This window comes from Labrus bergylta, chromosome 19 (assembly GCF_963930695.1).
Source record: "Labrus bergylta chromosome 19, fLabBer1.1, whole genome shotgun sequence".
Classification (NCBI taxonomy): Eukaryota; Metazoa; Chordata; class Actinopteri; order Labriformes; family Labridae; genus Labrus; species Labrus bergylta.
Genome location: NC_089213.1, coordinates 23,425,070 through 23,450,522, shown reverse-complemented (window position 1 = coordinate 23,450,522; position 25,453 = coordinate 23,425,070). Strand labels below are relative to the sequence as shown.

Sequence of the window (25,453 nt, the reverse complement as noted above, 5' to 3'; positions counted from 1 at the left end):
CAAACAAGAAGCAGAAACAAACCCTGAAAGTTTCATGAGTAAACTATTTACATTTTGAACAGAACAAAATATATAAATAACACGGTAGTTACCGGGGCTCTGTTAATTAAAGTTCGTTATATATTTAAGAGCTAATTCATGAGTTAAATACATGATTTGCAGTGAGAGGCTCCAACAATTCAGAAGCTAGCTCAGGTAAGCAACACACCTGCGACGATTAGCTCACCTGAACTAACCCAACTAACCGACTAAATATGTCCTCATTTACCCTTTGCTTTCTTCTTCATCTCTTAAAACTTTAAGGTTTATACTGTTGGCAAATTAAACAACACAAAAGCACATGTACAATCATTAACAAACTTACCTTTTTCCAGGTTCCTCTTGTTTTCCCTCAATTTCCTGAATGACGAAAGGCGCACGTTCGCGTTTTCCCTTTTGACACCTGACCTGAGTTTACCTTTCTTAAATGTTTAATCTGATTATAAACCTGTCAAAATGCAGTGAGAAAACCTTTCAAACGACCCAAATACATTGGGTAAATAACCAGTTTGTGTAGTTTAACAAGTTTTAGTGCAATTCAATTTGTAGGCCGAACAGTTTATTGCCCAGACTATATTAAAAAAAATGTATTTTTAGAAACTTAATTTTTATCTATAGGCTATTCACACATGATTATTTATTAATGTATAGATCTAGCTATCACAAGATCAAATATTGCAGTTGCCTTACAAATCCCCCTCCCCAAAAAAACCCCACAAACACAAAGAGAGACCCTCACAATCTAATGCAATGTTCTAGTTCATTTAGCCAATATATTTTTTACCATAGCCTTTTTAAGAGTCATCACTCTCACCCTCTCTTGCACCTAATAAATCAGCTCAAATTCTTCTTTATTTGTTTTTATTTCTCTCTTGAAACATCTTAATCCACACAATCTGTATTAGTGTGATAATAACTCTTCTGTTATTATCATTCATTAGTATCATTTCCTGTTGATCCAAAAAGATGGTTTCTCTTTTGTTGCCAGTGTGTGAGTGAGTCTATGTCCATTGACACATGAAATGATGAACAGACACAGTGCTTGGGGTAAAATAAGAGAACAATTTATTCTTCGCTCTGTTCTACAAAACTTTATTACAACATAAAGCTGACGAACAAAACTGTGTCTGCTGGAAATAAAAGGTTTCTCCTACGAATATGCGGACAGCTATCAGAGGTGTAAAAGCAAATATATATGTACAGTAATTATTGTATGTTCATGTTGAAATTGTGCTTTGGAGTCCTTAAGAGTCTTAGATTTAAAACAACGGGGACTTTTGTCTACACCTCAATCACAAAAAAAAAGATTACAAATCTTTGCTGGGTAGAAAAGATGTTGAAAACTTTAGCACCATATTAAGAAGGTTCTTGATCTAAAAGAACAGGTACCTAGACGAGGATCAGACTCAGTAAGGAGAATCAGACGTTACAGTATTTCTTCTCATGAAAAGGACTCACTTAAAACTTTTTTTTTTAAGGCTGATAGACACTACATCAAACTCGTACAGTCCCAAGACCAAAACACAGTGGGAAATATTCTAAAGGACATTAAAACGAAGAAGCTTTAAACTTCCACAAAAGAAAACAAAGCCTGTCTGTGCACTGAGGCTTCTTCAGTTTGTGTCTCTCTATCTGTGGTTCATGTTGTCCTGTTTGTTCATTGGTAAAAGCCTAAATTCTTGACACCATGTCAAGTTACAACAGCAGAGTTTAAGAAATGAAGACAAGGAAAACATGGCTGTGATTTTAGAACCTGATGTCCCAGTACTGTGGTGCCTCTTTAACAGCTTCACGCTGCTCATCATCAATGGCAGCAAAGTCTCTGCTGGGCTGAGATGTCACCTCGGGGTGCTGTGTTGGACCCCTGGCCTCTAAAATATGAATTGAAAACAGTGTTAAAGAGTGTAATGAAGGAGAAATGTGCATGAGGTTTCATTTTTACATTTACATGTTACTTTGTCAAGATAAAATGCTACACAGTTTTTAGTTGAGCTCACAAATGTCTGTCCTATATTTTTCTCTCTGTAACTGTATTTTATCCCTGCTGCATTCATAACTGTGCTGTATTTACAACCGAACTGTTTTCTTTTTCTCACCCTTTTTATCTTTATCTCTGTTGTTTCTAAAAGCCTCCCGTGGACAGGTGTTGCAAATTAGAATTTTGCTATAAACACTAAGAGCAGTGCATCTGGAACTTGTGCATGGTTAAATGTTACAGCACCAATGTTACTGTATGTCCATGTTAAATAAACAAACAAACAAATAAATAAATAACTGAGCATGTCAGGAGAACACACCATCTCGAGATAACATCATTAAAAATCTATTTTCAGTCTAAAGTGGATCTATGTGGCAGAAAGACATTAGATGCATTAGGCTTTCTAGACTTGTATATAGGATATAATGTTGGTTTTCTTGACCTTTCAATGGGGGTTTTTGACAATGAGAAACATTTAAAATACAGTATGAAAAGACCCAGAAAATGTTAAAGGACCAAGTAAAACATGTTTTATATATTTAGTTCATATGTGACACAGAGTACCTTTAATACAATTTAAAATAAAGGTTTGTTTATCAGAGTTTTTTTTCATATCTTACCGGGGATGCAGAGGATCTGGGGCCTCTCCCACCTGCCTGCAGACAGACACCTGACCACAGGGTTCAGTCTCTGCTGGAAACCCTGAGCGCAGTGATAACGCACAACTGCATTGGTCTCATATCTTTGTCGAAGTTTTCCAAATATGGAGGCGTTTTGAACCTTTGGTGGTGAACCACATGAGGCTGTTAGAAAAGATAAGACATGTCAGCTCAGTTAGTATTCAGTGATGTAATGAGGGGTTCTTGAGAAACTCTAAATGTCAAATCTATACTACTCACAGGTGCTTTTCTTGCAAGTGTATGCAAGGTGATAGTTGCAGGGAACGTCACTCCAGCGTCCGTCATCGTGCCACACCATCACCACGCAGTCCTCACCAGATAGAAAGTAACTGTCTGGCTGCCCTTTGTACCAGTTCTCATACAGCTGAATGGATGGACAGGGGAGATAAAGATTACATTTATAAAAGTAACAACTCCTTTTATATGGAATTACAAAATTGCAAAATTCTAGTTTCAGAGTTTGTGTGCAAAGTGTATCCACATAACACACCTTTCCACAAATAATGATAATTATGATTGAATATTGAACTCTATGAAAGGTATACAAGGTAAGGGAAAACAGCTGAAGAAGAGATCTTCACTTTTAGTCCCAAGTATGGGTCCAGCTTAGGAATCTTATCGCCTTCACACAACTTGATGGTAAATGATAAATGGACTATATAGAGCTTCTCTAGTTTTCTGACTACTCAAAGCTCTTTTACACAGCAGGTCACACCTACACATTCACACCCTGATGGTAGTGATCTCTATGTAGTATCATCCATCAGAAGTAACTAATCCCATTCATACACCACCAATGAAGCAGAGGGAGCAATTCAGGGTTAAGTGTCTTGCCCAAGGACACATTGCACATGTTGCCCAGCTGGGGATTGAACCCTTAACCTTCCAGTTGAGAGGCAATGACTCTACCAACTGAGCCACTGATAAGGTCTCAATAGAGCTAACTCTTGGAGTTTTTTCTTGTTGCTTTTTTTTGCAATCATTAAACTATTTCACGAACAGTTAACTAATCTTGACGTGTAAAATAAGTTGAACTCCCCCAATAAAAATTCCTTGATGATAAAGGTGTTTGGATTAGTTAATGAATTTAAAGTCTTTTATAATATTCCTCACCAGTGGGTTCCCATCAGACCAGCGGAAATCATCCTCAATAGTTTTATCATTTAAACCCGTCCACTGGTATTCTTTGTAGTTGCCTGGCAAGAAATATAAGTAAAATGGATTCTGTGATTAAGAGCCTTTCTCTGCATACAGCACTCATAGTAGAGAATGAATCATCATGGTGATCAGAACCCACTGTTTATGAAACTCTGCTCCTCAGGGGTCATGATGGACACCAGGTGAGCTCCCAGCATGCGACAGTGCTGCTCCGCCACCTCCCAGCTCAGACGCTGGCTGAAGTGTCGGTAACAGAAACCGTGGAACTTATCCCAGGCTGGTTCACACTGCTCCTCGTCTGTAGAACATCACAAAGCAGAGAAAGAGACAAGGCAAACAAGCATCTTAAATATGTTTAGAGTCATGTTGTTATGCTGCAGCCCTTACTTACATTTACCCTTTGTTTATCTGGCAACCAAATGAAACCAGCTTTTCCAACTTGTTTGACAGAAATGACAACAGACAGAGAGCTTACCAGTCTGACAGAAGTCTCCTCCGTATGTTGGCAAACAGAGACACTGAATCTGCCCACCTCGCTCAGTGCAGGTTCCTCCATTGAGACAGGGCTCTCCCACGCAGGCGTCTGAAATCAAAGAAAGGCCAACTCAGATTATCATTCTGCCTGAATCACTTGAGAGGGAACAGTCTCTGTGTATAACCAAGTATGTTAAAAAAATAATTAATTAATATACTGTGACATATTGCAGTATACGTCCTGTTGAAGCTGCACTATGCATGTAAACCAACAGAGGGCGACAGAGAGCAAATGCAAACTCATCAGGACATCTTCTGTCTTGTCCAGTTTTACTCCACATTTTATTTCTTGTTTGTTATCTGTCTTCTCCTTCTTTTTGTTCTTACACTCTTTAATAATCATTAAGTTTTCAAATTTAACTTAAATTCCAATTGTTATTTTCTTTGCGTGACTGGGTTGTACTTTTTCAAATACATTTATTTCTGGTATAAAGTATAACTCTTCCGTCAGGGGATCAATCCCAAGTCTTCCTCACAGCAGGTGGAGAAACCAACCACTATACCAACAAGACCATGAGATACATTTCTACACTCCACCCATGTAGTAATGTAATTTACAGAAGTTTAGGGCTATATTTAAGTCAACTCTGCTGAAGTGATTTACAGTAAATGAAACTTTGTAATTGGTGTTAGCAGTATTAGAACATTATACTTGGAGAAAAGATTGATTTTCTGTCATTTGAATACTTCAACCTCTGCAAACCATCTGTTTCTCTGCAAGGGAGAAAGCAATTGTTCAATTTGGTCATTAGACATTGAAACACCAGGCCAAGCATGTCAAAAAACAGACACATATACAAAGTGTTATTGAAAGGCACTAGTATTGATCTTTCCTGTAAAAAAAAAATATGATTATGATGAAATCAGTGACTCATCCAGATATTTACACGGGCTGCTCCATTACTCACATAGCTTCTGCGGTTTCACACTTGCACCTGTTTTCTGGCAACATTTTTTAAAAGCATTGTAGGGAGTGTGTGGCAGCTCAGGTTGCAGTTTAAGTCATCCTCCATCAAAATTGTTTATTACTTCTACAAGGCTACTGCAATGTCGTGTTCACCTGAGCATAGAAGCAAAAACTGTTCCAGTAATTTGTCAGGAAGTTGACATTCCTTAAGATCAGAGATTGGTGTGTCAGTTGAATTTTTTCTAAATTTGTAGATGAAAAAAAAGGAAAGGGAGACACATGTGTCTAAACTAAAATTAAACATTTACAAGGTGATTTGGTTTATTTGTTTCCCTTTGACACCCTATAAACACAAACTTTGTGGTGTCTGTCATTACACTGCACACTCACACACTTCTTCAGAGATTTTTGTTTGTGTCAGAGTGTGTGTGTGAAAGGTAATCACTGTGTTACAAAAGACAGTCGAATGAGAACTATAAAGAAAAAGCACTAGTGTGGTTTGACCCTTGATGGGATCACTACAATAAAGCATTTTGACCACCTAAATTTAACTTTTATCAACTTTTTTCTCAGCACACAAAAGCACACAACAATATCTTGTTGATGTTGTTGAGCTGTTGTTTTGCATGCTTTGTACTTTATATATCTTTATTTTTATCTTTATTTGTATTTTCTATTTTTTTTATACTTTGGTGCAAACCAAACTATCACAGTTTGCACCGTTGTTCGCACAGAAACAACTTTTCGATTTGGCAAACGTTGACATGGAAGACGACTTTGACTTGCCCTGTAGGTTACAATGAGTGGTTAGTCATTCAGAGAAGTCATTGATTGTTGGCTTTCCAGATGTGGTTCTCTGTCTTTCTCTTCAGCTGCTGAGTCTCCACTCCATTACCATGAACCATTACATACACATTGCTGCTCACCAAATTCAGGCTAAAAGTAATTGCATGCTCCAATCTGTGCAATACTCTTTTGTTGAGGCAATATTTTCAATGCTTAAAAAAAGGGGAAATAATGATAAATGAGAGTATTTGTAAAGAAGAAAGTATTACCAGGAAAGACAAATCTGTTTTGTGATACGGTAAACTTGAACCCATCAAGGGCAATTACCGGATTTTAATCTAGAGTTTTGACAACATCTTCTTTGAAAGACTCATATTCTATGGAGACTATTTTCTTCAGTGAAACACGATGGAACTTTCTGCATAATAATATTAAAGAAAATCTTGATGAATTTCTTAATATATGAAAATGAATGGCGTCATTTGAACTAATGAAATGAAAATTGGACTTACCGTGACCCTTTTTTAAAATCACATCTAACTTTCTTATTTTGACAGGCTGTATGATATAAAACGTGTCTCCCATTACTCTCTCTGCAGCGGCCCTTCATTTAGCTAAACTAAAACATTTCATAATGAAATAAAACCAAACAATAACAAAGGCATCAACTGATGATGAGACAAAACACATGATAGATTAGTTGACTTTATCATTCCTCTTAAAACACAGAATGGTACAAACCTTGCGAGATAACGATTAAAACAATTGAACATGGCATTTATAACCTATGAAGGACATTTAAAATTTACTTTTAAATGCTTCCATCAACAATAAATCAACACTGAACAACAAGTGTGCTCATGAACATAAAAACACTGTGCTTCTGGTGCTAGATCGTCTCAAATAGTCTGAAAACATGAGAACAGATTCAACTCTTGCCAACCTGACATTTATAGATTAATTATACAACTGTTAGTTCTGACCCAGTCATCTGATTGGACAAGAGGCATTCAAATTTTTAACCTAATGTTTCACTCCACTCGGTGTTCTTATTGTTAGTAATTAAACCAAAACTGCTGTTGCACCCATTATTTCATACCAAAATCAACTACAGGTATGTTTAGATCAGGTTTATCCTAGATTTCTTCAAAAGACACAGTGAGGGAAACAACCTGCACTTGTTTGGTGCAGAAATTAGCTGATAATGAGTTTACCGTAATGAGTATACCAAACCATTACTCTCGCAGAAAATTGCCAAATTCACACACTCATTCATAAACATACCAGTATATATCAGTACTTCACAGAAGTCAGTCTTTGGATGAGTAAGAAAACATCATGCATGACAAAAGTGGGCTGTAGACAAATGTCAAATGGGAGCTGTCTCTGATTGAGAATCTTGAGGGGGGAGGTGGAGTCACAAGGAGAGAAGTGGGGAAGCGGAAGAGGTCAGAAGTGTGAGTGGGCTTTTTGAGACAACAAAGTGAAACAAACATGGGAAGTCATTTGAAAAGGAGGGGGAGGTGTTTAAAAAGAAAATTGAGCAGAGGCAGGTTGGGGCAGAGGACAGACCGGGGAGTTTAGTGCACTGTCGCATCAAGTAGCAGGAGGAGGACAGTTAGGCTGATAAAAGTGGCTTTAACATTACCTGAAGCTTTCCCTGTGCCGCCTACAGCTGCCCTCTCATTGGGCAATATAAGCAGGGTGGGTGGCTGGGTGAGACTAAACTCAACATCCACCAGACCTTGATCCACTGGTGGCATGAAGGCTGTCACCACTGGGGGCTCAGGCGTCTTGTGGGTAACCTTCTGTCTTGAGGTGGTCGGGCTCCAGGAGCGGCTGGACCAGGGTGTCGTGGTCTTAATCGTGGAAGGATTTTTCTTTGTGCTAGCAGAAGTGGGTTTTGTACTCGAGGAGGAACTCAGAGATGTTGTGGAGGTAAGGGTCGGGGATTTTCTGCTGTACTCTAGATCGTTCATGGACTCTTGGGGTCCAGTAGTGGTGGTCAACAGAGCCCAGTTTGATGTTTGTGATTCGAGAGGAAAAACAGTAAAGTCCTCTTCAAATGTAGGGGCGATGCTAGCTTCTTCTTCTTCAAGAGTTGGGACAATGTTAGTTCCCTCTTCAGTTTGGGCACTGTTAGCTTCGCCTTCATTTGGTTTGGAAAAGTTAGATTCCTCTTCAGGACTTGTGGTACCATGACCTTCTTCATCAAATGTTTGTGTAACATTGGCTTCTTCTTCAAGAGCGGGAGGAATGTTAGCTTCCTCACCAAAGTTTTTGGCAACCATAACTTCTTCTTCAGGGGTTGGGACAATGTTAGCTTCTCCTTCAGGGGCAAGGGTTAGGGACAATTCACCTTCTTCTTCAGGGGTAATGCTAGCTTCTTCTTCAGGGGTTGGGGTAATGCTAGCTTCTTCTTCAGGGGCAAGGGTTAGGGACAATTCACCTTCTTCTTCAGGGGTAATGCTAGCTTCTTCAGGGGTTGGGGTAATGCTAGCTTCTTCTTCAGGGGCAAGGGTTAGGGACAATTCACCTTCTTCTTCAGGGGTTGGGGTAATGCTAGCTTCTTCTTCAGGGGCAAGGGATGGGGACACTTCAACTTTTCCCTCAAGTGTCGGGGCAATGCTACTTTCCTCCTCAAGTGTTAGGGTGATGTTAGCTTCTTCCACGATTTGGGTAACGTTCCCTTCTTTGTCTTGTAGAGAGAAGACTTGCGCTTTCTCTTCAAGAGTTGCATCAACCTTTGTTTCTTCTTCTTCGAGATTTGGACTAACTGTTACATCCTCTTCTTTCATTGGAGAAATTCTGATGTCTTCTCCAAGGATTGAAGTGATTATACCAGGTTCATTTCCACTTGCCTCTTCATACCTGTTGGTCATATCCAAAAACACTCTGTAACCTGACGTCTGATACAGCGCTGTGGGTTGTTCAGTGGGCAACTGAGATGTGTTTGAGCTCTCTGGGGTCTCAATAGTTGCTAAAATTACTCCAGAGAGGAGGCCGTCCTCAGACTTAGTTGGGTGCAGTTTTTCTTCACTTTCCATAGTGGCTGCATCTTCGATTTCTAAGCTTGTACTTCCTTCCTGCCTAAAAATAGAAGACTCCCAGAGCTGTGATGCTGTGGAGAGGCCCATGTTGTCTGAATGATGTGACCCAGGTGAGACTGTTGGATCAGACAGTGTTGTGTGAGGCTCTGCAGAAGCACCGCTAGAAGATACAGAACTTGTCAAATTAGCTGTTGAGCCAGAAGTGGATGTGGGACTTAACGCTGCTTCGACGTCAACGTCACTCTCTAAAAAGACATAAAATGAGATTATTAGAATATTAGTTAGTTTTAGGAAAAATGTGCTAAAAGTTGGATCAGCACACAATTACACCCCATGTTATGAATCTTTTGTTAGCAGCTTATCAGCTTTCAAAGACTGAAAACAAGGAAAAAGCTAGCCTTTTGAAAGAGACTGCTAACTAGTGTTTAATAGCTACTGGACTAGAAAAGGAAACAAAACAACTAACCCAAAAACAATTTAGACTTAATCTCATTTTTATCAGTACAACAACTGAATTCATTTTCATTTTTTTTTCATTTTCATTTCATTTTCATTTTTTTCATTTTTTTTTAAACCAGTAAGAATGTTAAGTTAAATCCTTGATGTATAAATCTCTTCCTATTCTTATTTTTTATATTTTAAGTGCTTATTTATGTATCTATTCTTATATTGTTTTATTTGCTTTGATAACCTGCTGCTGTAACACCACAATTTCCCAGTTTGGGATCAGTAAAGTAATTCTATTCTATTCTATTCTATACCAGATGAGAAATTATGTTTTGACAAGCTTATTGACCATTTTCATATAGCAGCCATTTCCTTTTGGTGTCAAACTCATGATGGGGGGGCTTCAAACGCTGTAATTATATGATACTGCTGTGCTCCAGTTTGTCACATAAATTAAGGTTATCTGACATCTGATCTTGATTGATTACCAAGTAAAATGACAATGAAAAGAGACGAGCAGAGGAGAAATATGTGATTGCCAGATGAGCTTAGATTATACAAACCTACACACTGGAACACAGCAGTGCCACATTATAACGTCATTAGGCCTCATGCACTGAAACATGATGTGAGAGGAAACATGGCCTCCATGTGAACATGGTAAATGCTCCGGACAAGTCTACACTGGTTGCTCTTCAACTTCTCAGTGACAAACATGACTACCCTACTCCCTACTCCCAGCCAAGAAGTTATTGCCACAAAGCACATCTTTTAGTTATACTTTTTGCATCTTTTTTTATCAAACAAAATCTAACATTTTACTCTTTAAGTTTAAACCGTTCTCCTTCTTTCTGCTAAGCCAAGCTAATCTAACTGCTGGTTACAGCGTCGTATTTATCATTCTTCACAAGACTACAGTGCATCATCTTATCTTATCTTTTGGCAATAACTTATTTTCCAAAATGTGGAATCATTTTTTAAGAAATTAACGTTTGTTCTTTTGTTCACATGCATATTTAAATGTATGCTTTCCGTACCTTGAGAAAAATCTCCTGACCCATCCAGATTCACCCACAATGAAGGGAAGTCCTGCATGGAAGATCGTGTTGTTTGTGCTCGTTGTGTAACAACTTCTTCTTCTCCTCTTGAAGCCTGAGTTGAGTCAGATACCTGTACAGCATCTTCTACTGCTGCCTCCTGCAGCTCCACCTGAACCATGGGCTCAAGGGTCATTAGAGTCACCTCCCAGAGACTCTCCTCCTCGTCAGTACGGTTGCTGTCAGTGTCGCTGTAATTGGCAGGCGTTTTGTCAAAATTCCTGAAGGCATCGCGTATTTCCTGGGAATCTAGTTGTCTCTCCGATGGTGTTGTGCTCTCTTCAGAAGCCTCGCCTGAGACCGTCTGGTTTTGTTCAAATGATAGTACAGGAAACCCTGTGGTGCTTTCTGGCTCAGGTTGGTTAAAGGTCAAATTGAACTTGTTTTGAGAATCAGTCTCATTGAAAACACTAGGTAGTAATGATGCGTTTTGTGCTGAATCATAGGTTTCTGTTGTGCTGATAGTGATGTTCATCGGTTCGGTAGAACGCTGGGAGTCATGGCTCATTTCAGTAGGAAAAACAGTTTCATTAAATCCCGGAAGGAGGTCCATTGTAGGTGTGTTGTTAAAGGGAGGCTCTGTTGTGTCTGATAGTTCTGTTGGTTGTGTGTGGATAAGGTTGTCCTCTGGGGAAGCGCTGGAGAAAAGGGGAGAAGATTCAAGCACCCCTTGTGCTTTAAGTTCCACCTGTTCACCATTGTTGTTCAGTTTGAGCTCTTGATCTGTTTCCATTAATATAACAACATCTTGGCCGATGTCTTCTGGCTCTGTGGCCACATAGTCCCGGGGAGAGTCGGTATGATCATTTGTGCTCTCTGCAGAGGACAGATAAGGGATTGAAATTTAGATAAGAAATAAAACATTTCTATTGCTTTCTCTTTCTGTATTTTCTTGAAAACTTCCTTAAAGGCTTTATATATGATTTTTTGATCCAGCAGATGTCGCCCTTGAGCACCAGCATGAAACCAAAACAACTTGCGCTGCATTGTTGTGTTAGCATGCTAATGCTAGCGATCTTTATTATGCTCGTATCTTCACACTGCATGTAAATCTACCTGAAATGAGCGTGATCTAGAAACACAGTTAAGCAGTGAGTACAGCATGTTATTCTTCTTTTCTCTAGTCCCTCAATTAAACAACTTTTATACACGAGGGGAAGAGCCAGCTGGTCGTCCGGGCGATGTAAACAAAGTGAAGATAGGACTCTGAAAACTCTGAAAACATCACAGACAGTGGGACTCGGGTGTTACACCCATTGTAGACAGTCATGACTCACAGAGTTATTTTCAGAGGATATACTTGATTTCTATTACATTGAAGTGTGAAAAATCACATAAAGCCTTTAAGGTTTAATTGAATACATATTGATGTATTTTAACTAACACATATATTTCTAAAGCTCTACTTTTTTCTGAACAACAGGTGACAGCGTAATATCCTTACACTCACCTCTGAAACAATAAACGTCATGAAGGCTGGAGGGCTCTGGGAAGCCAGTTTGGTTGATAAAGCGATACAGGGTTTTGACGCCTGCTAATGGCCCTCCACAGCGCTCTCTAGGGGTCATTATGGGGTAGCGCACGCTGCCGTCTGACAGCCAGCCGGGGCTGCAGTAATCCAGACCTTCACTCCAAGCAGAGTACAGCTGTGCAGTTGTAGCCAGCTGTGCACCTGCTGCTCTGCAGTAAGACTGTGCTTCAGCAAACGACAACTGTTGTGGGATGGGGTCATGAAACACCTCCCCTAAAAACAGAAAACATTTTCAGTTTCATCTTAGATATAAATATAGTCCAATTTATAGATTAGCTTGAAGATATTACAGACTGGGCCAATACTAGCTCAACACAGATGTATCCATTAAAGTGGCTAACATGTTAGCTGATTGTATCATTTAGAGACACCATTATACAGATTGTGCACTAGAGGGGGAAAAAAAATGTACTTGGTACCTATTTTTTCCATTACAAAAACAGGCAAATTTAAGATAATCTAATGAAATGTTTCATAATTACAATAAATACCTGTAATAACTTTTGATTTGAAGCTCTTAAAATTGTTTACCTGAAACCTACAAAAGGAAGAACTTCAGTAAGACATTATTGTTCTCACCGTCAAGTTCTTCCACATAACAGTAAACATCATATAAATCATCTGGATCCATTGTCCCATAGTTCCTCACTCCTGGTTGGCCGTCCATGTCTCCATAACAACCCTCACGCGGAACTTGGATTGGGTACCTGCAAAAAACAGAAACAAAATCCTGGAATATTTCACCTGTTTGTAAACTGTGTAAAACTAATACTGTACTTTCCAGAGCTACACTTCAGGCTAAAATGTTCATAGAGGGTTAGAAAATACATCCTGTATTATCTTATTAGACACAGAGATGAAACGATTAAAATAAAGATTTGAATCTTTCCTAATTTACAGCAGGGCTGGCTCTTGCTATTTTTGCGCCCTAGGCGAGGTTATTATTATTCATAAGCATGCTCCTGACTTCAGTGTGAGAAAGCCAGGACATTCAAGCTACACAGGGACAGTCCCCTGCCGGGATTCAAACCCTGGTTCTCATTGTGAGTGGATAAGGCTAACCCCCACGCCTTGAATTTAGGATTTCACACTTTACCATCAGTATGGAAATTCAAAAGAGCGGTCCAGATATCAGTGGAAGAAAGCCAGGACATCCAAGCTTCACAGAGAAAGGCCCTGCCAGAGATGAGAACCCTGAACCTTCTTGGTGGGAGGTGGCAGTCCTAACCACCACACCACTGACCCTACCTTGCAGTGCTTGCCAGCTTTGTTTTTTTTTTTTACACTTTCCCATCAGAATGCATCAAAAGCATGGTCTAGATCAATGGTTCTCAACTGGTCTAGCCACAGGACCCATCACCCACTCCTTAATCAGAAATCGTGACCCAAGTTTCAGATATATTTCAACCAATGAGATTTGTTTTATGAACATTTTTGCAGTCTGGACGTCAGACGGTACAAAACATATGAAGAACAAAGAGATGAAACAAAACAAACATGTTTTTAAAACTTTTTAGACTATTTGACCAATTTTTTCCCAGGCACACTTACTTTCGCGACCCACTGAAAACGACTCCACGACCCACTTTTGGGCCACCAGTTGAGAACAATTGGTCTAGATAACAGTGAGGGGGTGTGGTCCAGACGACTGTGGGAGAAAGCCAGATCACCCAACCTACACAGGGATACGCCCTACAGCAAGATGTTCTGGAGATATGAACCCTGAACAACATCTTGCTGTAGGGCTAAATCCTTACCCCTCCACCACTGTCCTTTCCTGCTGGCTTACTGCTGCTTACTGCTGGAACAGGTGTATCACCTCATTGTTCATCATAATGATCACTCAATGATCAAAGTTTATCATCAACACAAACTTAAAATGCAGCTAAATAAGATCAACAATAGTCATCTAATCATAAATTTCCCACATATATTTATATGACAGTGAAGTGTTTAATGGTTACAGGGATTCTCAAAAACTAATAATCTTAGAAACATCAGACTATAAATGATCAGATTTTTACTGAGTTTCCATCCAACTATGCTTATATTTACCATTAGACAACATACAGAACTCCATTCAAAATGTTCAAGGTTAAAAACAGAGCGCCTTCAGAAAGCTCTCACCTATATAGCCTATGCCTTGAGGCAGCCCTGAATACAATAATTTTAACTTAAAACAAGCTGATACAGGAAGGATGAGATACCTGACGGACTGGTCTGCCAGCCAGCCTGCGTCACACTGCTCGTAGCCGTCATAGTAGGCCGCCAGCAGCTGGTCAGGAGTGGCGATTTGAGCCCCGATGGCCTCACAAGCCATCTGGGCTTGATGAAAGGAGAATGCATAGCGTCCCAGAGCGTCTCTATAGTGGAAAACAACACCTAAACAAACAAATGTGCACAAAAAACACATGTTAGCATAAATGTATATTTCTATTATAAAAAACACAAAATAACTTTAAACAAATAAGAAATCTTCTTCAGAACTTCAGATATGGTTCACATCTTTCATTTGGTTACCTTTGACCTTAAGTTGTACGAGGTCGCTGGCATCCTCGAGGCCCTGCTGCACCTCGCAGCGATAGTGACCCGTGTCGCTGGAGCGTAAATCTCCCAGCCACAGAGACAGATCATCGGGGGAGGAGGTGTAGTTAAGCCAGGCAGCGCGGTCTCTGTACGCCTCGTTGACTTTTATCCTTTGACCCCGCGCCACCAGGATCTGCGTCTCCACCCCGCCGGATACCACCGTCCACTTTACCCGCGGTGCAACGGGGGAAGAAGATGAGGAGGAGGTGGTGGGAGTGGAGGACAGGGACACCAGGCAGGGGATGGAGATGGAGCTGCCCAGTGGGGCGGAGATCGGACCTGAGTGGGGAATTGTCACCTGGAGCTGCTGCACATCGTCTGCAGAAAAGAAAGAAGAAGAGAGTGGATATTTGCTCGTTTTAGTGACTCACTTTGAATGCACCTTTACTGATCACTGAATGTAAGTGAATACTGAAAGAGAGAGAAAACACTGACATACCAAATGCAGATGGAGTTTGGGTGGGGAAGGCCAGAGTGAGGCGACAGACTGCTATGAGAAATGGAAGTATTTGGACTTGTCTGTGGAGATAAAGAGAAAAAAGATTAATAAAGCCTTCCTAATGTTAAGTCAAGGGAACGAGAGGTCAAAGGTTATTTCATCTCCTAAAAATGTCCAATTTCACACATGTTTAACCTTTAATAGGCAGGACAACTTCTGGTACTGGAGGTCATGTATTGTGTTGGCTCAGCTGGTCATGTGACATACTCCAATGATAGCACCACACTGATTTATCGTTGTATTAAAGGTCACAACTGGAACACCTTTGTGTTACCATAGCTACAACATTCACCCGCAGTGGTTACAGTTTTGCACATTTATCCAGAAACAGACATTACCATGTATTGTTCTGATCTTTAGGCACCTAAAATTTGTCATTGATATTATCTTCATACCTTTAAATACATGTTGTACTTTAAAGAGCTGATTTTACAACACAAATATTTTAAATTAGTTTTTGTGAGCTTTTGCACATATTAAAACATCAAGCATGAACAAAAACAAATGGATTCAGATCTAAAGGAGAAGAATGACACGCCTTGTAAGAAAGAGCAAACGAGTTCACCAAAACATGCCTGTGGGAGAAGCTATTATTAGAACACGATAAGAGTCCAAAGCCATGCAGTCGCAGCAGTGCTTTGAAATAAATGCTAACCATCTTAGGCTAGAAGGCAAAGAAATGCTAGTTCAAACTGAGCAACACATGAGTGTCTGTGCCAAATTGAAGGGAAATCCATTCAAAAGTTGTTGAGGATCTCCAGGATCTCCAAAGTGTCAAGAATTGCCTGTTCAAAATGTCATTGCAGACCATCCAATAGTTATTTAGATGTTTTAGTCTGGGCTTTAAAAAAAAAAAAAAGATAACACTTTGCATAGTGAATAAAAACAGAAAACAGTGTTTTATATTTAGAGTACTGCCTCTGAGAAGTGTTATTTATTCTATTTGTACATTTGACAGGGAATGATTCTCATTCATCAACAGAAAAAAATAACTACAAATGAGCCAAAAGTAGTACACGTCTTTCAGATTTTTTTCAGATGTCAAAATGTCAACCTTAAAAACAGATCAAACAGACACGTTAGGATTAAACAGCCTATCAAAATATATCTCCAAGCATTATCTTTTAGAATGCAACATCACTAGAAACTAACCCTCCTAAGAGAAAAAAGTAAAACATGTAAAACACTCTACACACAAAGTCCCATGAGACACTGAGCATGTATCTAAAAGCTCGATAGTGAAGCATAAAAGAGCAGCTTCTCTGGTTTTCTGGAGGGAAGCAGGGCGCACAGACTCCTGACCACAAACCATTCATCACCTCCGGGAGCTAATGACACAGCGTCTCAGACCCACGGCGTCCTGCCAGCTCCCCATCACCAGCCTGGCCCTGTCATTAACCCAGCAGGCATGGCAGCGCTCACAGTGACCTCACACAACCTCCTGACGAGGCCATGATGAAGCTGCAAATGTTCATTCATTATTCAAAAGCAGTGCTACAGATCCTAATTACTTTTCAGGACTGATGAAGTGCCTGTAGAATTCAATATTTTTTAGACAAGTATTGCGTTTATTCACAGACTTTAATGGTTCCCAAAAAAAGCAGTTTTGAATGTCGTTTTTAAAACAATCGCAGCCTTGTACAGTTTGACACTTTTTATAGTTTTACACAGAAACTCCAAGTTAGGGAATATTGTGAAAATTTGGGAATAAATTCCTTACCAACTAATTTCTACACCAATGTGTTTCTAAAGGTGTCTAGTTACACATATAAAAATATTTAAATTCAACTACTGTAGGAAAATCCGTGAGAGCTGCTGAAACTTCGGGTACCTGGAACCTTATTGGTTGAAAATTTGATTTTTTTTTTTTTACATGTGCCTTAAATAGCATATAGGGGTCAAATAAGGGGTTATTTGGGATGCTGAATCCATTACAAGCATTTATTTTGCACCAAAACCACTCCTTGGTAGAGAAACGGCCACGCCCACTTTTCCAGCTCTTTTGAAAACCCTTTGTTTAGGTGAAAATCAATGTTGCTTGTTGCATGTGAATTATAAAGTATCTTCATAGGTCTATTTATAAATGTATTAGTGATGGCAGCTTTAACATTTGTAACAAGTGAGTGAGTTTTGAGTGGCAGGTACCAGACGTACTCAAGCCATTCTGTGGATCATGGACAGTGTTTTGGATTTTTCTGTTGGTAATGAAAGATCTCAAGTCAAAGTCTTTTGTCTTTGTGTATTTTATTGCATATAGTAAAGAGTTCTTTTGCAAAAGGGGTAATCAGCTACAAAAGTATCATCAGTCACAAGTGCATCAAAGATTCCCGGGGCAGTCCCGGGTGCAGAGCATATTTATAATTTCAGAGGGTGTAGATATATTACATACACATGAGAAATACATCGTCATTGGTTTCAGCTTGCCCTAGTGACTGCGCCTTCTACTAGTTTGCCTGATGATTTATCGATGCAAGCTTCTTTCTATAAGGTACCTGGTACGGAGGAACACCAACAGAAACTCCTTTGTCAGGAGGGCACTGATTTAGGATCATGCTGTACTCAGATAATGAGGAGAGTTCCTGTTGGAGATACAGACCAAGGCCATACAGAGAAACAGTTTTTAATTGCTAAATGACGCACAAACATCTAAATCTTTTAAGTTCAAACCAGAGCCGGCCCTAACCATTTTGGTGCCCTAGGCAAGATTCCAGCGGTTGCCCCTTAAATTGCAGCCAGTTTGACCACCAAAGACAATATTCATCCACTTAAGAAAACTGGCATACAGCTTTATATTTACCAGAATTTCTTTATTTTAAAATAAAAAATACTTCTAAACAAACATGAATAAAAAGTTACTTCACCATAGCAATATATCGACATTAATATTTATACAATAACATGACGGGCACCTCATGTTGGAATCTGATGGGGTGGAACCTAAATATTCTAAATAGGGTAATCATAAAATGGTCACATGTTTGGTGTGTAAAATATGAATCTAAGATGCCACTATAGCTTTATCTGTCGACTGAAAGCTCCTACAATAAAGCCCTGATTCCTGAATGACTCTCTTTATGGACAACTGTTGAAAAGAGAGAATAAACAAAGCTTAATACAGAGGAGCCTAATTTGATTCTGTCTAGATGACTTAAATAATATATGGTAAAGTGTGAATAAAGTCAAAACTCTATATTAACAGAGTCAGCACCAAAAGTAAGCCCTGAGTGAACCCAGCAGATTCTGAAATGTTATATCAAACACATCCTTGGTATGAGTCAGCACAATTGTAGCTCACTAACTTGTGTCAGATTAAAAAGGGCCTTGTCTGACGGCAGAATAAAACTGTTGTGTGTTTGCCCGCCAGCTGGGTGGACTCCACACGGGTTGCTATCACTATTAGTATTCTTGACAAGAAAACGCCTCACAGAAAGTGAGCAGTGGGCCAGGAGGACAGCTGCACACTGTGCTTTCACTTCATACCAACTCCCTTCACAAAAGGGCCTCAAGGGAAAATTAAAGGACGGGACACTGGCACACTTGCTCTGCTTTTTCTCTTTCCCTTTCTCTCCGGCTCTTTTCAAGGGTGGACGTTTTTGAACCACTAAGAATCGTTCTGGAGCAGTGCTTTGTACAAACAGAGCGGCATTAAGACACTGAACACTGTATGAAATGATATAGGGCTGTGATTATAAGTGACTTTGTGCATTTAGATCGATGACTAGGGAGGAAATCTGTGTTGCTGCAGATTATCTGATTTCGTATAATCAAGATTTTCATGGTTGTCTTTTGCCTTGTTGTCTCTCTGCAGCAGTTCTGCTCTTTTAATAAGACTAACAAGTCAAGCTACAAACCAATGCCACCCACTGCATTTACAGGTCTACAAACTGCAGCCAATGCATTATCCACTAATCCAGTCTCCTCCTGCTGCAGGAGTACAGTACAATACTGCAGCTAACATTATGGTCATCAGTGGAAAATAAAATGAGGGAAAAATGAACATTTCTGATTTAAAGTTTTAATGTAAGAACTATAATGAACATGGCACCGCTGCAGAGGTTCTCTGTCTGTGCTGAATAAAAAGCTTTGCTCACTACATGGTGTGATCGGCCTCTGCAGTTCTCTGCATCAAGGTCAATTCAGGCGATCCTCAGGAAAATAACTCCTGATCCCAGATTAGCCAGGTTGAATATGCAAAGACTCTGGTTTGATTGATGTAAGCTTAATGCACTGCTGAACTTGAACTGGATTTGTCAGTGATGATGAGTCTGATGATATGTGACAGGATGGATTTTCTAGAATACACTGTCATTTTCTTTCCTCAAGGGGACAGGGATGAACTCTTGTCTGAGTCTATGTCTACATGTGTGTTTTGGCTTCATCCCTCTACTCTCATCTCCAAACACTGACTTATGGATACAAATCTACAGTAGATGGTTTGAACCAAAATAGTTTAAAGAAAATATGCAATGAAGGAATGAAGCATGTAAGGTACGACTTTCTGCAAGAGAGGACTGAATTTACATCAAACATTTTCAGAACTGTAATGACACATTTGGTTTAAACAGATTGAGAGTTGGAGTAGTACTTCGGCCCATTTACAATGTCGTATTCACATGTTCAGAAAGGAGCGGTTGGTAGGCTGAATCTGAATGTATTTATTTTAACAGAGACAACGCAATTTAACATAATTTCAATATAAAGCATGAAACTGATGTGCTGCATAAAGAGTATACAGCTATTGTTAATTTCCAACTCGTGTCCCCAGTTGGGCTGTTAATGTCATGGTCCAAAGTGTCACTGGTTTGATTCCTGCCCGCCATCTTGCATGTCATACCACCCTCTGTTCTTATAACATTTTGTGGTGATCTATAACAGGAACTGTAAGGAATCTCTGTAGCATACCTTTGATAGAAATCTATTAGCATAGAGCAAAGGATTCAGAGATGGTTAAATGAATGAAGCATTTGGGAAACTTGGATCATCTGTGGAACCATGCTAATAACCAAGCAGCTTATACCAGTTTTAATAAAACACTATAAAAAGAAAACACATTTTTGTAAAGTTCATAATTTAAAAAGCTTACTTCTATTCATGTGGGTAACTATCAGGGATCTGGTCAACAAACAAATATTAAGAAAATATAGGACTAAATCAAGTTTGAAATATACCTCCATGCTAAATCTACAACTTTAATAACTTCATTCTTACCTATTGCTAATATACATACTGTGTAGGTTTGGTAGCTAATGGTAGAATATTTTGTGTATCTGTCACACGTATTAGCTTTAACTACAACATTCATAAAGTTGCTTTGTTTTTAAGAACAAGAAGAAGCTAAAAAAAAAATTCACCACTGTGGCAGAGAAAACGTGCTGCCAACCAACTAGTGTGTTAGAGGTGTAATTGCTCCATCCACATCCATCATGATGATATCAATGGGAGTTATGTTTTTATATGTTTTTATTTATTGTGCTGTTTTTATGATGTATATTTCCTGTATGGACCTCTATTGCAAACCAAATTGCTCGTCAGGTAAAACAAAGATTGCACACCCCATTCCAATGCTCAGCAGACTCAGCACCACACTATATGTTTCTATGACTTCTGCACAACTAAAACACCATGCACCATGATCCTGCATATTCTCATACGCCAATGACACTCTTCTAATACCCTAAAAACTAAAAAGGCAGATCAGAAAGAAATATTTTCTTAATGTTGTACAAACATTCTGACTCTATGCAAACAGCCTCTAAGGGTGACTGAGTTGCACTTATTATAGAACTTATCTCAACTTTAAAACTGTGCTGGAACCAGCTACCCCCAATCTGTCTCCAAACAAGATGATCTATTTGGAAAAGCCACCCACCAGATGAGTCACCAACCAGGACCACCAATGATCCTGGGAAAGAGTGAAAAAGTCTGTTTCAAACAAATCCCAGATCTCAGACTTGACTCAGAAAGTCAGCTGACCACATATTGTGCACACAAGCCGTTTTTTTATTTTAACCATGCATGGACACTTTGTTGTGAATTTTCTCTGTGCTGCCTCCGGAAAAACAAAGAGACAGTTTATTCATCTATTCCTGGCTTCTGACTGTGTTCAGGTGTGCTCCGCTTCCTAAGACTCATCATTTTCACAACCCACGGAAAATGGGCCTGGCAGCCTCAGCATTTTTCTGTATCAGTGACAATAAAATCATGAATTGAATAGAAAGCAGGAACTCTTCAGTTTCAGACTTATATACTCCAACATTCAGTTATCAAAAGCTCTTCTTTGTCCACACAGATCCAGGAGTTGTTTTAGTCTTTAGCTCTGCATTGTGTGTTACACTGAAGCCATCACTTTATAAAATACAATTATACTAAGTACTGCACATTATTGATTACAGCTTTATTCTACAATGTTAAGAAGGGAATAAATGACCAGCCTCCAGCACATTTTCTCCTAAAACTTTTACAGCCAGTATTCAACATTGTGATGGCTTCATGGGCTTTTTTAGTTTCTGACGTGATCCAGAAACTACAAAACCATTTATATTTTACAGCTCTATAAACTTATGCATTGTACTTCTAAGTTAACTGGAATATATAATCAATCTTTTTTTTTGTATAGTGCCAATTCATAACAAATGTTTTCAAGACAATTGAGATAGCAGACACAAAGACACAAACAGAGCAGATCTATACCATACTCACTGATGGTTAAACATTAAACCACCGTGAGCACAGCACTTGGCAACAATCAGCAAAGTTACAGTGGTGGCAAGGTGAAAAAAAACAGCCTTTTAACAGGCAGAAACCTCAAGCAGAACCAGACTCGCAGTCAACAGCCATTTGCCATTACTGTGTTGGGCTTGGAAAGTGGGATAGAGGGAGATGCAGAATGAAATCTGGTGCCTGTACATGATCGTGGCCAATCCTACTGAGTTAGGCAACAGACTTGTAACAGAAGCAGACTTCGTAGATGTTACATATCTACGAGCCCAATAATCAGAACGAAATGCCATTTCCCCCACTTAATTATTCATTTTGAATATTTGAATATATTTAAGTATGATGTTGTAAAGGTCTAGCACACACATGTACCTACTTCTAGAACATGTTTCTGCAACTCATCTTTATCAACTTTGCTCACCACAGCAACTTGGTCTTCATGCATGCCACCAGTATTCTGTTTAAACAGGTTGCCACACCCATGCAAAAATACGACATATGCTATATAAAACCAGGCAATCTATTTATTTATTTTTAAATCTATATTTGCTCTTTAGACATCCATTGTCAATAGTAGAGCTGAGGATATGACAAATGTATGTTTATTATCTAGATTTAAGCAAAATGTTAAGAGAAACGTCTTAATGGTCATGATGAAAGCAGACCAGGTAACCTATTGTTTTCTTAATGGTCAGACAGGAATGACCAGAGAATCATATCATTGATTTGGGTTTCATTTGCCAGTGGACCATTAAAATAAAGTGTGCCATCACCTTTATCCTCTCTCTACCTGTCCATTAATGGAGTCTACCTGAGCCCTGAGGTGGATAACATGAAGAGAAGAGACTAAATGTGCACTTCAGTCACAAAGTAGCTCTTTAAGTCTCCTGCAGGGCACAAAGTCTAAGAGCTCAAATCAAGCCTTGCCTTACTCCCAGAAAAAAAAAACACAATAACTTTGATTTTAGAAATAAGTGTCCAAGTTATTTCAGTCACATGTAAGGAATTTAGCTCAATTAAAGTGTCTATCTTCGTTTTCCATTCACTTTTCCGTACATTCTCATGCCCACCTGTGTGGAAAAGAATAAATAGCCTTACTTTACTATTATTGCACAATAATGAGCATGCGGTAAGACAAACTAGCTAATTAGCTAAATGCTATTGAAACACAGTGGGGGGTCTCTGTTCAAGAAAACCAAGAGGCAGACACTTAGAAAAAGTTATGCTTAACTTAGTGCGTCAGTCCCTTAAAATGTTGTTTTTCTTAGTAGAAAATAAACTACCGGCTACAATGTCAGGACCTCCGCTGAGGAAAGCAACTACTGTAGTGCAATTAAACTGGTAAACACGGTGATTTTCTTAAATTACACCGTGACTTGAAATCGAAAATAACTTCAACATGAAAGTACGCCATAGACTGCGTGTGTCTCATTAACAACAATACTAAAAAAAAAAAAACCTACCGGGTTCCTGTGAGCAGCATCTTTCAGCTGATGCTGGTTGCTTTGACTTCTTGGCAGTAAAAAGTATTTTTCCGTCAGCTGCTCTCTGGATGCTGCAGTGCGTCTTGTCCTGTCAGAGGGGGAAAGCAGCCCTGGATGCTGTGCGCAGGTATGAAGGAGCTGGAGACTGCTGTCCGACACACTCCCAAAGCTCCGAGGGGAAAGGAGGGAGTTCGGAGAAAGTGAAGTCCCATATATAAAAAAAAAAATCTTGAACTGCCCACTTTTTCAGCCAACACTCGGGATGGAGATGGCGCATGTCTGTCAGGGGGGGGGGATTGGGAGGGATGACATCTAAAATAAGCGTTTTTATAGGCTATGAGCACTCAGGAGATGACCTATATGTTTTTATCTGCAGGGTACCGACTAATGCATGGAGAGTCATTTGGATGAGGCAGAGTGAGTTGAGTCAGCTGCTGCTGCTGCAGGTAATATTGCAGCACAATCACCTACAGTGGATAAACAGGAGGGTGAGGGAGCTGACAGTCCTCTAACTCTGGGGCTGTTGGTGCTCTTAAGTCACATTGTTTAACTTTGCTTGAATCACCACCATGGGGGGTGGGGGGGGGGGGTCATGCACAATTTGCAGCATCCTGCAGAGGACCAGCTGCAGCTTAGAGATCTACAGCTTTGATGTATAGATTGTGTTTGTTCCAAAAAATTATACAGATAGACAGTGTGACAATCGTATAGACATTAGATAGATAGATAGATAGATACTTTATTTGTTAAGCACTTTAAAACAACCACAGTTGACCAAAGTGCTGTACAGAAGAATAAATAAAATACATAACAGCTCACATGAGATAAAAGAAAACTACATGTGAAATACAGAATCAATTTAAAAGACATAAAACATAAGTAAAATGAATAGGCACGCAAAAAAGAAAACATATAAATAAATAAGTTGACATCTTACTGTGTGTCAAAGGCCAGGGAAAAGAGATGGGTCTTAAGAAGAGATTTAAAAACAGGCAGAGAAGAACAACTTACTTGACAACACAAATTGTGTTTGAAAGTACTACGAAGAAGAAAAAATTGCAGGGATGACTTTTTTTAAAGGTTGATATTATGCAGTTTAAAAATCAACACAGCATGCATTTATGGTCATGTCCACGGCCACTTCAACATGCACAGTTGGACCAGTGCAAAAATTAGCTACTTTGACCACACATAAACCCCTAAATGTAAATTACTTCAGGATTAAAAGAAGCCTTCACATCCCTCTTTTGTTGCATCCTTTAAAAAACATGCCTTCAGCAAAACAAAAATATGGTATTTTAAACCTAACTAACTAAGTTAGTGGTGTAGCATTAGATTTTACAAGCAATGAGACAGATGTAGTTAGGAGAATGGTAAAACTGACACATTGAAATTCAACCTACTGTCTCATCTCCGCACATCTGGCAACATGCTGAAGGAAGTAAACTTTGAGACACTGTTTAGTACATTGATTTAAAGTGTATTGACATCTTTACCCTGTTGGTTTGGGGCTTTGGAGCAGTTATTCCCCTTGCCTTGTAAATCATAATTTCAGTCAGTCATTTGTAAGATTGATGGCCATGCTGAAACTGCAGTCATAAGTTACTTGTAGTATATCTTCAGGGATCTTCTTGGCTGAGTACTGTATATCTTGGCATCAGTTAATACTGTAACAGAGATGAATAAGGTCAAGTGATGTGTGGACGTGTGCCCTCTGCAGACGGAGTGAATGGTGCTTTGTAGCGGTCGCCCTGTGACTCGACAGCAGTGGTCGATGCTGCACACCCTGAGGAATCTCACATCCAGGTACCAGCAGGACTGTCTGAGAAGGAAATGTCAAAGCTCAACGCGCAGACAGAAATCAGAGGTGAGCTGGAGTCCAACTTTATATTCCAGCTTTGATGGACTGTCATAGTGACCCCGATAGATTCAGGACAAGTCAGCAATAATCCTCACTGTA

General features: G+C 39.4%; 1 protein-coding gene across 1 annotated transcript; it reads right to left on the bottom strand.

Moving 5' to 3' along the window:
- Positions 1-1,081: 1,081 nt before the first annotated feature.
- On the bottom strand, positions 1,082-23,695 carry LOC109995022 (brevican core protein). The gene is made up of 14 exons (XM_020648597.2): positions 23,473-23,695; positions 15,233-15,312; positions 14,728-15,111; positions 14,415-14,589; positions 12,787-12,914; positions 12,127-12,420; positions 10,617-11,492; positions 7,731-9,377; positions 4,331-4,438; positions 3,995-4,153; positions 3,811-3,893; positions 2,917-3,061; positions 2,638-2,820; positions 1,082-1,910 (listed from the first exon to the last, which is right to left on the bottom strand). Exons 1-14 carry the CDS (start codon positions 23,490-23,492, stop codon positions 1,786-1,788), a joined length of 4,407 nt encoding a protein of 1,468 aa, XP_020504253.2. The 5' UTR covers positions 23,493-23,695; the 3' UTR covers positions 1,082-1,785.
- Positions 23,696-25,453: the final 1,758 nt, after the last annotated feature.

Coding starts and splice junctions, on each gene's coding strand:
- LOC109995022 (XM_020648597.2), bottom strand. CDS start 23,492: ATGCTGCTCACAGGAACCCG. Junction 15,112..15,232: donor CCAAACTCCATCTGCATTTG/GTATGTCAGTGT, acceptor TCTTTTCTGCAG/ACGATGTGCAGCAGCTCCAG. Junction 1,911..2,637: donor CCAGATCCTCTGCATCCCCG/GTAAGATATGAA, acceptor TTCATATTTTAG/AGGCCAGGGGTCCAACACAG.